The sequence below is a fragment of the Pseudomyrmex gracilis genome, unplaced genomic scaffold (genome assembly GCF_002006095.1).
Source record: "Pseudomyrmex gracilis isolate BER0280 unplaced genomic scaffold, ASM200609v1 scaffold_420, whole genome shotgun sequence".
In the NCBI taxonomy this organism is placed as follows: Eukaryota; Metazoa; Arthropoda; class Insecta; order Hymenoptera; family Formicidae; genus Pseudomyrmex; species Pseudomyrmex gracilis.
The window spans coordinates 17,358-31,099 of NW_018021004.1; the positions used below are offsets into that span (position 1 = coordinate 17,358).

General features: G+C 37.8%; 4 protein-coding genes across 6 annotated transcripts; 1 reads left to right on the forward strand and 3 right to left on the reverse strand.

Moving 5' to 3' along the window:
• Positions 1-3,120: 3,120 nt before the first annotated feature.
• LOC109860595 (raf homolog serine/threonine-protein kinase phl) lies at positions 3,121-7,315 on the reverse strand. Its single transcript, XM_020439808.1, has 3 exons — positions 6,569-7,315; positions 6,313-6,492; positions 3,121-6,138 (listed from the first exon to the last, which is right to left on the reverse strand). The coding sequence occupies exon 3, from the start codon at positions 6,058-6,060 to the stop codon at positions 3,328-3,330; it is 2,733 nt and encodes a 910-aa protein (XP_020295397.1). The 5' UTR covers positions 6,061-6,138; positions 6,313-6,492; positions 6,569-7,315; the 3' UTR covers positions 3,121-3,327.
• A 55-nt stretch (positions 7,316-7,370) lies between these two features.
• Positions 7,371-9,353, forward strand: LOC109860596 (estradiol 17-beta-dehydrogenase 8). Its single transcript, XM_020439809.1, has 4 exons — positions 7,371-7,990; positions 8,216-8,332; positions 8,509-8,884; positions 9,051-9,353. Exons 1-4 carry the CDS (start codon positions 7,951-7,953, stop codon positions 9,265-9,267), a joined length of 750 nt encoding a protein of 249 aa, XP_020295398.1. The 5' UTR covers positions 7,371-7,950; the 3' UTR covers positions 9,268-9,353.
• A 42-nt stretch (positions 9,354-9,395) lies between these two features.
• Positions 9,396-10,845, reverse strand: LOC109860597 (deoxynucleotidyltransferase terminal-interacting protein 2). Of its 3 annotated transcripts, none has more exons than XM_020439811.1 (2): positions 10,614-10,845; positions 9,396-10,079 (listed from the first exon to the last, which is right to left on the reverse strand). In XM_020439811.1, exon 2 carries the CDS (start codon positions 10,075-10,077, stop codon positions 9,415-9,417), a length of 663 nt encoding a protein of 220 aa, XP_020295400.1. In that variant the 5' UTR covers positions 10,078-10,079; positions 10,614-10,845; the 3' UTR covers positions 9,396-9,414. The 3 variants fall into 3 exon arrangements, with proteins under 3 accessions (XP_020295400.1, XP_020295401.1, XP_020295399.1); XM_020439812.1 differs by lacking the exon at positions 10,614-10,845 and adding an exon at positions 10,304-10,587; XM_020439810.1 differs by lacking the exon at positions 10,614-10,845 and adding an exon at positions 10,185-10,296.
• A 486-nt stretch (positions 10,846-11,331) lies between these two features.
• LOC109860594 (guanine nucleotide-binding protein subunit beta-like protein) lies at positions 11,332-13,441 on the reverse strand. The gene is made up of 5 exons (XM_020439807.1): positions 13,207-13,441; positions 12,531-12,739; positions 12,181-12,387; positions 11,851-11,961; positions 11,332-11,706 (listed from the first exon to the last, which is right to left on the reverse strand). The coding sequence occupies exons 1-5, from the start codon at positions 13,313-13,315 to the stop codon at positions 11,389-11,391; spliced, it is 954 nt and encodes a 317-aa protein (XP_020295396.1). The 5' UTR covers positions 13,316-13,441; the 3' UTR covers positions 11,332-11,388.
• Between the last annotated feature and the right edge of the window lie 301 nt (positions 13,442-13,742).

The window sequence follows — 13,742 nt, forward strand, 5'->3', positions numbered from 1 at the left end:
ATTCATCTGCATTATTTTATAACAAAAGACGATAAAAATTGCTTATGTGCGTGTGCACCAACTCATTGATTTTAAATAACTCGAATAATTTGCTTCTCTCGGTTGATATTAGGATTAAAGTTTAAACGGAACATTTTTTTTTTTTACTGGAGATCGATGGGTAACGGAAGACAAGTTATATGTTTCTTTTTCACGCGTCCTTCTCTTCTTCCTCCACCTTCTTCTTTTTCTTTTTTTTAAATCTTTTTTCATAGATTACAATGTCCTTAAACTTGTGATAGTCCACACATTGCTTTTTTTTTTTCCATTAACAGAAATCCAATATCAACGATGTAAGCTATACTAGCACGATATACAATTTCAGTCTTGCTCGTTTTGCTCATTATGTCTGCATTTCTGAATCTTCACATCTTTGAATCGCATTTTTTCTCTATCTCTCTCATCTTTCTCTCTCTCTCTCCCTCTCTCTTTCATACAACAAAGATTTTAAATCCGGCACTTGTTTACATCGCATAAGTCGTCGCACAGTGAATTATAAATAAATAAATAAATAAAAACTCGGGATGTGTGTATATATGTTTGTTGCGGGATATAGAAGAGAATAAAATATCATTCGCACGCTTTAAGTTATATAATTATGTATTATGCATTTCAAAGTTTTTTCTCAGATCTTGCATACTCGTGCGCGACAGAAAGTACACAAAACAAAACTCCTCTATACAGCAGAGAGTCTTTTTTGACTCAAATTACTCTCTTGAGTAAAACAGCATGATTTGAGCCAAATTCTCCTTTCCATGAGTGTGTCGATACCCATTTTAACGTACACTCTCATCAACTACATTTCTTTTGTTAAAATTATATTACTAGTCAATTACCGATCAGTATTTGTATCCGCAGTAGTATCCGCGCAATTCGTGCAAAAAAAGGAAACGGGGGAAAACAAATTCAAAAAAGTTGCTCGGTTTCGAAAAGTTGAGTCAAGAGGAACCATTTATTTACCTATGTCAAAACTTTTATCAATTTATTTGAATTTTATCTTATTAGAGTTCTTTCCAAGATATTTCTATATATATTTAACTATATACACACATTCACACCTGTATAATAAAAATTTAAATACTTAACGAATACTTTATACATACATATATATATATATATACATATATATATATATATATATGTATATTCTATTACTTTACAAAATGTTATTTTTTCTCGACTTTCAAACAATATGTACTTTCTTTCTTCACATACATCGCAAATTATTTAAAACTTTGAATATATCTTATAACAAGTGTCTTGCGTTGTATAAAGAAAGTTTTTGTCGCAGAAATGCACTTTCGCACATACGTGTATACGCGTTGTGATACGCGTTATCCGAAAAATGTTTGATCGTTACAAAATATTTAAGGTAGTACATGCAGTATGTATATTATAACTGAATTGTTCAACACTATAATATTGCATCGTGTCTCAGATTGATTTAAACTGAAACTCGCGCTTTCCTGAATTACGAAGCTACCTTACAAGCTTCTAAATGTATATCACGCATCGCACATTTTTTTTATAATCATATCGTTGTATTAATTAAATATAAATTGATAAAATTAAACATCTACGCGCGCATATTTCTTTCTCGTTGTTCAAACAATTAAATATAAAACTTAAATTTATTACTAATGCGTGAGGTAATCGTGTTAATTATTACAAAGAAAGAGAAACAAAAAGTCTCTAAGGTAGAAATTTCGTAAAAGAATTTCTCAAAGTGCATATAATAAGTAATCTTCGCGTCTCGTCGTTGATTTTAATAAGTGTATCTTATTATGTGTATCACACGATTCTATATCTATATATTAGATCGTAATATATAAATTGTATTAAAAGAAGGAGGGAGGGAGAGGAAGGAGAAAAAGAGAGCGAAAGATCGAGAAGTATTTTACAGAAGAGCCCGAAGAAACTCTCTATAGTTGTATTTTCTTTCTCCTTCTCTTTCTCTCTTTTACTCTAGCAAATCAGAACTATAATATATTGAACTATATGCCAGATACTAGATATGTATTAATGTGACTATAACGTATATATGAGAAAAATATATTGCAACAAAAATAAAAATTTAAATAAACGTTTATATTTCTTAAAAAAAATGTTGCTTCTATTCATAACTTTCAAGCTTATAATTCTTTCGTTTTATTAAACAGATAAAATATTTTTTTAATTCTGCTTTTCTTACTTTATTTGTTTTTTTTTTTTTTTTTTACAAGTCAGCTTCTCTCTTCTCTCGACTGTATTTTCCAAAAATATTTAAAATATCTAAGAGTAAATACTTTTAAAACACGTGATTTGTCGAATAAAACTTTTATAACACGTTGAAAAATCTCGATCACTCTGTAAATCAATAATAATATTCTTAAAAGTTAGCAAAATCTTTCTATTGAGTATATATCGCGCATATAAACGTAATTCTTTCTTAAATAAATTTTTTACGCGCTATTAAAATCTTGTTATGTTTCTTGCGCATTGATTTCGTCATTACAAAGCTCAATATCCTCTTACGGATTAATTATAAATCACTATAAAAAGATGTTTTTCAATTGTGTGAACATACTTAAGAAAGACAAAATTAAGAAAGTTGATACAAAAATCATTTCGGAGAAAAATTTTACAGATAAGCGACGACTTAAATGCCGTTTATTCTTACATGTAGTTTATAAGTTAGTTTTACATCCTTCATAAGGATTCCACAAAATTAACAGATTACTACAGTGACGTACGCATGCACACGTACAATATACATATATGAATAATATATATGTATACACACACACACACACACACACACACACACACATTCGTGTATATTTTGGCGACATATATTTTGAACATACCTTTATAATACACGAATGATATACGTATCGTATCTAATAAATTCAGAAAATTTATTTTTGTAAATAGTAAGTAGCGTGTCTAAAGATAAAAGTTACATTTATTTTCTTTTGTTACAGATACATATATATACATATATATATGTATAGAAACTGTGTATATATATATATATATATATACATACATACATACATACATACATATATATATATATATATATATAAAGTTTATTTTGTTTTCACAAATTTTGTCTTACACAAAAGAATGTTATCACATTCGACATCGAGCAAAGATTTACGTTATAATCAAAGTATAATGAGAAAGAATTATATAGATTGTTTTTAAAGATAATTTCCTATCTCGCGTTATATTATTTAATATTTTAAATATTTTTCTTTCATATAAAATGTATCGGACTTGTACAATGTCTCTCAGCCGATACATTTATATATTTCCACCGGAAGAATGAAAGGGAAATGCTCCAAACTGAAAATTTACAGGAGTTTTTGGAGAAGCACAAGTGTATAGAACATCATCGGATTGTAACTGCGTTCTGTTAAGATTCGGTTCGGAAGCCGATCTCGTAATTTTAGGTAAACCGCGTAGAAGACTCTCCAAACTAGCCAAAATTTGACGAAATATCGGCCGTTCATCTCGCGAAAAATTAATACAGTCCACTGTGAGTCTCTTGAGTGCTTTCGGTGTATCGGAACGTAATTTGTTCAAGTCTGGTCGAAGATAGCCGCATCCTACCATGAACAGTATCTGATCTTTATTGTTTATATTTGAATACGGTAGCTGACCAGCTAATAATTCAAACAACACTACACCAAACGCATAAACGTCAGATCGAAAACTGTATGGATTTTCTTCTTTCATTCTAATGACTTCCGGTGCCATCCAGAGAATAGAGCCAGTCGGTTGGTGAAACTGCTGAGAACCGGACCAAAGAGTTTTCACGGTCGCTAAACCGAAATCGCCAATCTTAACGGTGAGATCGTCGTGAAGGAATATGTTGTTGCTCTTCAAGTCTCTGTGAATAATGTTCTTCGCATGCAGATAGTCCATACCTTGCGCAGTCTGCCTCCCGATTTCTATCAATGTCAGTAGCTCAAACTTGGTCTCGTTGACGTGCAAATGTTTATACAGAGAGGATCCTTCGCACCATTGCGTAACAATCGCGAGCTGTGGTTTACTGACACAGCCCATAAACAGCAAGATATTCACATGCCGGGTTTTCCGTAGAACGGCTACCTCATTTTTAAATGCTTGCAACTGTGCGGACGTAGGAATTTTGACGTTGAGCGTCTTCACAGCAACAGGTCCGTGCCAATGAGCCTTGTAGACAGTTCCGAACGAACCCGATCCAATGCGCGGCCCCATTAGAATCTCATCCATCAGGATTTCCCAATCCTCGATAGATTCTCTCGGAGCTAAAAATACCTTCGAAGAGGATTCGTCGGCGGATCTTGCTCTCGGTCGCTTCGATCTTAAAGTACTGGTGGGACTAGCTTGTGTTGACTGACTGTGCTTTGTTGGACTACTAGACACAAGATTCGGAATAGCACCAGGCGGTCGACCCAAACTCCGTGATCTACTGGACTCATCTAGAAAAGGATCACCGATCGGCGGCTTGACCGTATTGATGCAGACGTTAGGTGCCGAGCTCGAACGGTCCTGCTGACCCAAGGTACGCGGAGGTTTCTCTCTCGACGGTGGCAACGAGGGAGGAGGATAACTCGAGGGGACTTGCAAAATTCCAGCAGTAGCCTCGGGATTGTGTGCGAGCAACGCTTTGTAATAAACATCCTGCATACGCGCTTGATGACACAGAGAAGGCACGCTGTTCGCGCATCTCTGATGGAACTTGAAATTACACGTTCTGCAATAAAATCCTTGGAAGAGCAATTTTCTGCAGCACTCGCAAAACGCTAGCGAAAAGAACGTCTTACGCACATAGTTGTGCGATATAGAAGTTGTTATGGGAAACTTGTCAAGAATTTCCACCGATATCTCATCGCATTCCAGTCTGGAGATATCCGCGTCCCAAGATATCAAGTATTTGGAATTCTCCATACCTTTTATGTAAACCGCGCACATTTCAGGTGTGAGATTTCGAAGTTTCATAGCTTTGGCCAATGCGTCTCTCAAGGGAAGCCCTTCCCGCACTTGTACACTGGTACGTTGCTGATTCGGTAAATGCGCCCTCAACGTATTGAGAGATTTTACTGGTGTTCTCGGGCTCGTGGCTGCGATATTATCTATGTGCACATCTGTCTGCGTTCCGTTGTTAGTGTCTGTCGCGTGCGCTCCGTTGTTACCTTCCGCACTCTGCTGCGTCCCATTATTATTGTTCACAGTTGTTGACTGCGCAATAGTGTTGTTTTCCATCGCTTGCGCACCGTTATTGCTCCTTGCCATTTGCATTCCACTCTCACTTTCGGTCATTTGCATTCCATCGTTGCTCTCTGTTATACGCACATTGGTTTCTTGTACTCCGATGTCGATTTCCATCATCTGTTCTCCGTTGTTACTATCCATTGTCGCTGCTGTTGCATCGTCGACGATGTCTCCCGATATTTGCGCCTCATTCACGCTCTCTATCGCGCACACATTTTCAAACGTCAGTTCCGCACCGATGTAACTCTCTCGCGTTAAATTTTCAGTCTCTGATACGAAAACACCACAGCTGATTTTTTCAGCGTTCAGCAGTTCGTTTAGTTTTTGCTTTCTGAATTCGAGCTCGTGCAACTTACTCGTCAGTTCGTTATATTCCTTGACATAAATCGAGGGTGGATTCTGCATGCTGGCGAAGCGACTGTTAAGAGCGTTGATGTTCTGCCGCGTGACATGTATCACGCTCTGTATGTTGCACAGCTCGCTGCAGAGCGGATCCGTCTCCGCTACGCAACAATCCTCGGTTTCGCTAACTTCACCGGACTCTAGGCCGCTTTCCGGGCGTGAGGACGTCATCGCGTACCGCCGCAACAGTGGCGGCAAGTGACTGTCTTTTTTTCTGTGCCGATGGCGGTGCGTTAACGCCGTGGACGAGGATACCGCGGGTGACGTGATCGTTTGCTCGATCTGATCGTCGATCCTACGACACGAAAACAACTCCGTGCACGCGTTTCGACAGACCGCTGCTGAGTGATACCTGCGCTCGCCTATCACGGCCATCTTCTCGCTGCGTCGGGCAGCATCCTGGGCCACCGCTGCCGTGCTTCGGAACACCTTGGTAGCCCGTGTACGCGCTACCTGCAAGTCGAGGGAACGTTTCTCGCACGAGAAAGAACGCGTCGCCTTCTTCGTTCTTATACACACACATACGCGTACGTGCGCGTGCGCGCGCACGCACACGCGCGCGCGCGCGAGCACACACGCACACACAACACACACACAACACACACACACTCTCTCTCTCTCTCTCACCTTATACGCTCTTTGTCTCGCTTCTCACCACGTCGTCGTTGCACGTCGTTTTCCTTCCTTCTTCTCCGTTGCGTTTCTTGGTGCTGCTACTCGCCGAATCAAATCGCTGCAAAGACGCTCGCGGCATGTCGCGACAGCGCTCTCCGCTCGCTCGTGCACTTGTCACCACGTTCAACTTTTCTGTAATCGCCACTCGTGTCATACGATACTTTTTTCTATTTATTTATTTATGTATTTATCTCTCTCTCTCTCCTACTTCTCTTTTGTGATGAGCGCTGGTCATCGGTCCACCCTCAACGTTGTAAACCCAATCTCCAACTTGATGCGTACGCAATACGGCCTCCAACTGTCCCCGACACATAAAACTGGCACGAGAACCGCGGCGCTTCGGTTCGCTGCCAGTGTCGTCGCTACGATACGACGCCTCCCTCCGATCCTTGATTTACACAATTTGCCTGTTCTCTCTATTTCTTCGTTATTGCGAAAGATGTTGGATGTGAGACGCGACAGTGTTCCAAACGCTTTCCAACGCCAGACGTAAAATCGTTTTTTATGTACTTTTTATTTTTTCCAGAATGTTTTTAACCGGTTTGATCATCAAGCTTCGATATATATTTTAAGCTCCGTTTGTACACCACTAGCTCTTTGTGGAAACTCGTCTCGTTCGTAATTTATTTCTCAAGCGGGAATACACAAAGCAAAGAGCTTTTCTCGATTTGAATTTTCGACGGAAAAACTCGGGCTACGCTCGAACGTATGCATGCGACTGCGCTTCTTCGCTCGCAAGAAGTTTGTGAGACTCGTTTAAATTTAGGTCCTCGTTATACGTCTCGATCGCGCGCGAGAGAGTCGTATATCGTCCCGGTCGACCATCCGCTTGCGAATTCGCAATCGCTCACTATCTCTCGCAGCATCGAATCGACGACGCAACGCACGCGCTGCCGCCCCGATACATACATAATTCAAGTTCAATTTTTCCGTAAACACTTGCGTATTGCGCGTTCTCTGACGTCACTGCGGGTACGTTTACGCTTTGACGTCAGTGGTATATGTGGTGGTGCACACCGTCGCCCACCGTCGCCGGGCAACGGAAAAGTTGATTTCTGTTAACTGGGCAACTGTTTTCACACGCTAGTATAATATTGCTAGTATATTCGCGAAATCACCTGAATTTGAGGGCGAATATTTTCATTTATCGATTGATCAATCACGTATTACGCGCGCAAATGCAACAACCATCCCATCGCACAGCGAAGCTGCGTTTGCACGTAACGTGCGATCGACTCGATCAATGAATTTACAAAATTCACTCTTTAGCGCTTGGAAAATATTAAAAGAACACAAGAACGATTTTTTCCCGTGCGTTTTCGCACAACACATTTTTTTTTACACGTATTCTTTGCTATTTAATGATTGATGTTTGATTACTTGTTTGATCACATAATATAGACGACCAATCGCATTAATTGTTTGAGATAACGACCAATCACGTCGACACGATCGATCGATTTAAGGTTAACGTTCGATCGGAATTCGTGAGACCGAATTATCTATTTATCGCAATTTTATATCGTGCAAGTCACGCAGTGTTGATTGTGAGACGATGCGCAACATTTCAACGACTAGTATTGTCGCGAGATGTCAAAGCACCTAGCTGGAAAACTTGCTTTAGTTACCGGTTTGTAAAGGAGTTTAGTATTTAATAAAAGAACGTTTTATAATTTTTTGGATTGATAAAATTATAATTAATATATAATCCATAACACACACACAACTCTTTCTCCAAATAATTATCGCAGAAAATACAAAAACAGTTGATTGATCGGCTTTGGCCAACTACTACATTAAACAAACATATTTATACGTTATTTTCTCCCTCTCTCTCTCTCTCGATTTATTGCAGGTGCTGGCAGCGGTATCGGAAAGGCGGTATGTCAAATTCTGGCCCGAGAAGGTGCCGATGTTGTGGCAACGGATCAAAATATCAACACCGCTCAAGAAACTGTATTTACTTTGAAAGGTTTTTTTTTACAAGAATCAATTATAATCGACAATATTTCTTTATCACTCGTGATATCGAATTTAAATTAGCACTTGACATTCACCTTATATGTTTAAAACACGCAACTTGTACTTATTATAATTATAACGTAATAAAAAAATTAACGTTAATATATATTACATTCGTTATCGCAGGTGACAGACATATAGCACTGAAACTACAAGTCACCAAGCGAGATGATATCGAAGGAGCATTTAGAGAAATCACGAGACAATTTTTGAAACCACCTTCCATCATTGTTAATTCAGCGGGAATAACGTGTGATAATTTTTTGGTGAAACTCAGTGATAACGATTTTGATAACGTAATCAATGTTAATTTGAAGGGCACTTTTATGATCATGCAAACTGCCGCTAGAGCAATGATAGAATCGAACGCAACCAAAGATTCTTCTATCATCAATGTAAGTTCCATTATCGGTGCGCGAGGAAATATTGGACAAAGCAATTACAGTGCTTCAAAAGCTGGAGTGATAGCAATGACAAAGAGCGCTTCTATGGAATTTGGACAGTATGTGTCGTCTATGCACGATTTTATGCGTTTTTTAGATTTATAAACTTGGCCACATTTCTGTATTAGATCTTTCGTCTTAAAATTCGTTCCGCGAATGAAATCTGTCATTAAAATATCTTTCATTAGTTTTGGCACATCTTTTACAAAATAAATGCATTTTTAGGTTTGGAATCAGAGTAAACGCGGTACTGCCTGGTTTCATAGAAACTCCCATGACCGCAGTTATACCGGATAATATTAAAGAAATGTTTACAAAAAGAATATCATTGCAAAGAATGGGAAAACCAGAGGAAGTAGCAGAGGTCGTTACATTTCTGGCTTCTGACAAGAGTTCTTACATAAATGGAACAACTATTGAAATTACCGGAGGAATGACTTGAGATAAATTTGTCTACTTTCTACACGTGTATATATATATAAATGTACAATTTTCATTACACGTATTAAAGAAAAATTTGTAAACGTGCGCCATCGTTGAGACCGCAATAAAATAAAGCACGTTTTGTACCGTACAAATAATAGCAACGCTATTTCCTTTTCTTTCCTTTAAGTTTCTTTGCGTGTCTATACGCTTTGTAGTGTGTCTTTTTCTTCTCTTCAATAATCTCTTTATACTTGGATTTGTTATATCTCTTAAAATTGGCATCTGCCATTAGCTCATCGACAATAGTTTTCTTACGCTCCTTTTTCGTGAGACGCGACGAATAAAAGTCCAATGGCGAATCAATAACCTTGCCGATGTGAAAATGTTTCGGCAACGCTTTTGTGTCGTTTTTTTTGTAGAAGCGTTTAGGATCCAACACCGATCTCATTTGCAACACTTCAAGATCGTGTCTAATTTCTGGCGTAATTCGAGGCGCTTTCATGTTAAACCATCCCGCGCCGATTCCTGCCTTCTTTTTTTCTTTTTGTTTAAGCTTTTCTAACTGACGTTTGCTCAACTCGTACGGTGGTACAACATGCAAATTTTCAAAATCGCTCTTGATAACACTTTTTTCCAAAATCTTATCCAGCGGATTTACTTCTTCTTTCATGTTTGCTATTTCTTCCGCAAGATCATAGGTCTTATGCGAACACGTCCAACCCATATCAGCTTCAAATTTCTCAAGATTAATGTCTTTGCTAGAATCATATTTCTTCCTTATTTCTTCTTTAACCAAAAGATAGTCTCCATTGTGTATTTTCTCCATATCTGTTAAAAGCAATAAGATTTTTAATTTTATTTGCAATATACACAGAAAACAATTGATTAGTATACATTCATATTAGTATACATATATGGTAGGTAACAACATACGTCTCATCTTGGGGTTCTTTTTTATTTTTTTCCTAAGTGTGATTGATATTTTTGTTTTTTCTTCTACTAAAATTACGCTTATATTTAACGCATTTTGAAGTGAAAAAATCTTCAAGTACCTACGAGAGACCGAAAATACCGCACGCAAGTTCCAATAATCACGCTTGTGCGCAGCGACACTATCCCATTCGACAGATTTCCCAATAGAATCTAACCTTAACAATCGTCAATTTGAACGCTTGACAACTTGCTTCGCGAAATGAAAACTTTTCGGTCAGATTCGTTTGTTTTAGATTAAAATGAATTAAATAAGCGCGTAATTTTATTATTTATCACGATTTTCCTGAGACCTCGTTCCGCGCGAGTAATTTTCTCAAACACTTTTGCACAAAGTCCAAACTAATACACTATAAAAAGAAGAGTAATTACCGATATGTTTAAGTCATTCTACAATAAGTTGCAAATGTTCCCCGTCGCCAGTTGCGAAAGATGACAACTACTGGAAGAAAAGTGCTACTAAATATAATAAAAATTATAAATTAACTGTGGACAAGATTTGTTTACCACAGTTTTGACTCGGTGGATCGGTACACTGTAAAACGAGAAAATAAACGCGGAGCAGACGAAAACTCGTCCGTTTTGCGCATATTCCCTACCAGAAAGCCCGAAGCTATTGGCTGCCAGCTGGTATCTCGCGCGTCGCGCTCAACGCTCTTTTTCACACTTTTATCCGATTTGCTTCTCTCTTTGACTCAAAATTCACCAATCACGGTAGCATTTTTGCGCTTAAAGCGTCGTCTACAATAAGAAAGTTCGGTCGATTATTCCGTTCGAATTACCAATCATATTGGTCGATCGACTGAAATGACCAATCGCGCGTGACTCACGATCGATCGATAAGTTAAAATCGGACATAGCGGAAACTAATCTTATATCTTCTTGAAGCTTAAGTCTTAAATTCTTCTTATAGACGATGCCTAAAGGGTCGTCTACAACGGAGAGTTGTAGGCCGTAACAGTAAGAAATTGACAAATCACAATCGATTATTCTTCTGTACTTTGTCTGTGATTGGTCAATTTCTTACTATTACGGCCTACAACTCTCCATTGTAGACGGCTCTTAATATGTACGCTTAAAAAAAGACAAATAAGTTTTTATCGAAATTTTATTTTTTATATATATATATAGCGTATACATATAAAATTTATCGGCTGGTCACAGAAACTTGCCATACACGGATAGTATTATCAGAATATCCAGCAAATAACGTTTGTCCATCTGTAGACCATGCTAATGACAAACATAGAGGAGGCTCTGCTTTGCTGGTAGCCGATACTACCTCGGGTTTTAATTCCTCGACCATTTCTTTAGTTTCGAGATCCCAAATCTTTATCCACGGTCCAAAAGCTGCGCAGAGCCAGTAACGGTTTGGACTGAAGCACAGAGCCGTAATGATATCATTGTGATCCAAAGTATGAAGGTGCTTCCCATCATTTAAATCCCATAACATAGCTTTACAATCCTGCAAAAAAAAAATAATGAAAATTTGTATATAAAACGATTAACGTCGTACTTTCTTCATGTATGTACGTATTTTTACGCACGCACGTGTATATCTATATAAACAATCAGATTTGATAATTTAAAAAATATATATTTAACATACCTTCCCGCCAGACGCACAGAGCGATCCATCAGGTGATACGGTAACAGTGTTTAGATATCCCGTATGACCGCTATGATTAATTTTCAATCTACAATTTGTTAGATTCCACACCTGCAAAATATGAGTTGTGAATTATTTAATAAATCACGTGTCTAATTATGTTAACAAAAATTATGTAAAATATATATATCAGTCCCATATCCGTATACACTCATATATATATATGTATATATCATGAATTACAAAATATACATCACTCTCACAAGATAGTTTGCGTTATTTCCTCTTTCAAATTATATAAATCTTTATATATACACTTTATTTTTTTACCTTGACAACACGATCCCATCCTGCAGACACAATAATGGGATTTGCGTGATTGGGAGAAAAACGTACACAACTGACCCAATCAGTGTGTCCATCATCTTGAATGGTGTATTTACATTCGGCCAATGTGTTCCATAGTTTAATTGTTTTGTCTCGCGAACCGGAGACAATTTGACGATTGTCCACAGAAAAAGCAACACTCAAAACATCCTAGTAACAAATATAAAATCCATAAACACTCAATAACGCAATATACAGTCAAACTTCGCATAAGTATGCGCCGCTAAAACAAAATGCATAAAAATATACATAAATAAGCAATCGCACAGATTGTGCTAAAAAACAAGTTTTACTTTGGTATGGTCTTCAAATCTTCTAGTTGTACGACCTGCTGCCAGATCCCAAAGACGCAAAGTTTTGTCCCATGAACCAGATAAAGCATAGTTACCATCGGAAGAAAGAACTACATCGCTTATGAAATGAGAATGACCGTACAGACGCTTCTGTGGAATACCATAATTAGCTTCGTCACGCGTAAGTTTCCACACAATCATTGTCTTATCTAGAATATATATAGACAAAAAATAATACATATATATATACTCGATATTGGTCTTACTTCGATAAATATGAAAGTAGACAGTTACTATCTCAAATTGTACTTGAAATATATTTATTGAATATTTTATTTTTGTGTACAAAACAAAAAAAGTTATCTCTTTCTTTCTCTCTTATAAAAAGTACCTTAATATATGCAGAAGATCAACAAATACAACGAAGTTTTACTATTTTCTATGTTTGAAATACTGATCTAACTAAAATTATCAAATTCAATTTTAAGACACATACACATACATATAATACAGCCAAAAAAAATACATATTTACGCGTTTACATATATATATATATATATATATATATATATATATATGTACTTATATGTTACAACATGTGTTCGCGTAGATTTGTTCCGGCCGCACTCCTCTGTAACTAAAAAACGAGAGAAAAAATCATATGTCGTGTATTCACCTCGAGAAGACGACAGTATCATATCTGGATATTTCGGGTTAGTTGCAATTTGTGTGACCCATCCATTGTGGCCGCGGAGCGTGCCTCGCAGTTGCAACGTTTCGGTCATTGCAGATCCTTTCCAGATGCGCGCGAGATCGACCAGATGAAAACAGATTTCTTTCCGTCAGCCAGCCACGCTCAATCATTCAGCTAAAAGACACTCACAGCGCGCCCAGCCGCAATCGGTGTCAAAAACCGGAAATAGCAAAGTTGGCGCATGCGAATACAACGCATCAGGAGCCTGTGAGCAGGGGTAGCACATAACAATTTTTCCCTAGGCCAACTACTAGGAAAACTACCTCGGAGCGAAAACTGAGAGGCCAGGGCTGTATCCACAGACTTCTATAGTATACTAGGCTGTGTTCAGTTAAGCAAGATGGAACGAACTAATGGAGGAAATGCAGGAAATACAGGAATTGGAACTAATGAATTCCTGTATTTCCTGCATTTCCTCCATTAGTTCGTTCCATTTTGCTTAACTGAGCACAGCCCTG

What these genes read in the sequence shown, in the direction of transcription:
- LOC109860594 (XM_020439807.1), bottom strand. Translation starts at nt 13,315, where the DNA reads ATGACCGAAACGTTGCAACTGCGAGGCACGCTCCGCGGCCACAATGGA. An exon ending in GATACTGTCGTCTTCTCGAG is followed by an intron (nt 12,740 to 13,206) that starts GTGAATACACGA and finishes TATATATTCTAG; the next exon opens with ATAAGACAATGATTGTGTGG. An exon ending in TCTGTGCGTCTGGCGGGAAG is followed by an intron (nt 11,707 to 11,850) that starts GTATGTTAAATA and finishes TTTTTTTTGCAG; the next exon opens with GATTGTAAAGCTATGTTATG.
- LOC109860596 (XM_020439809.1), top strand. Translation starts at nt 7,951, where the DNA reads ATGTCAAAGCACCTAGCTGGAAAACTTGCTTTAGTTACCG. An exon ending in AACTGTATTTACTTTGAAAG is followed by an intron (nt 8,333 to 8,508) that starts GTTTTTTTTTAC and finishes TCGTTATCGCAG; the next exon opens with GTGACAGACATATAGCACTG. An exon ending in GCTTCTATGGAATTTGGACA is followed by an intron (nt 8,885 to 9,050) that starts GTATGTGTCGTC and finishes ATGCATTTTTAG; the next exon opens with GTTTGGAATCAGAGTAAACG.
- LOC109860595 (XM_020439808.1), bottom strand. Translation starts at nt 6,060, where the DNA reads ATGGCCGTGATAGGCGAGCGCAGGTATCACTCAGCAGCGGTCTGTCGA.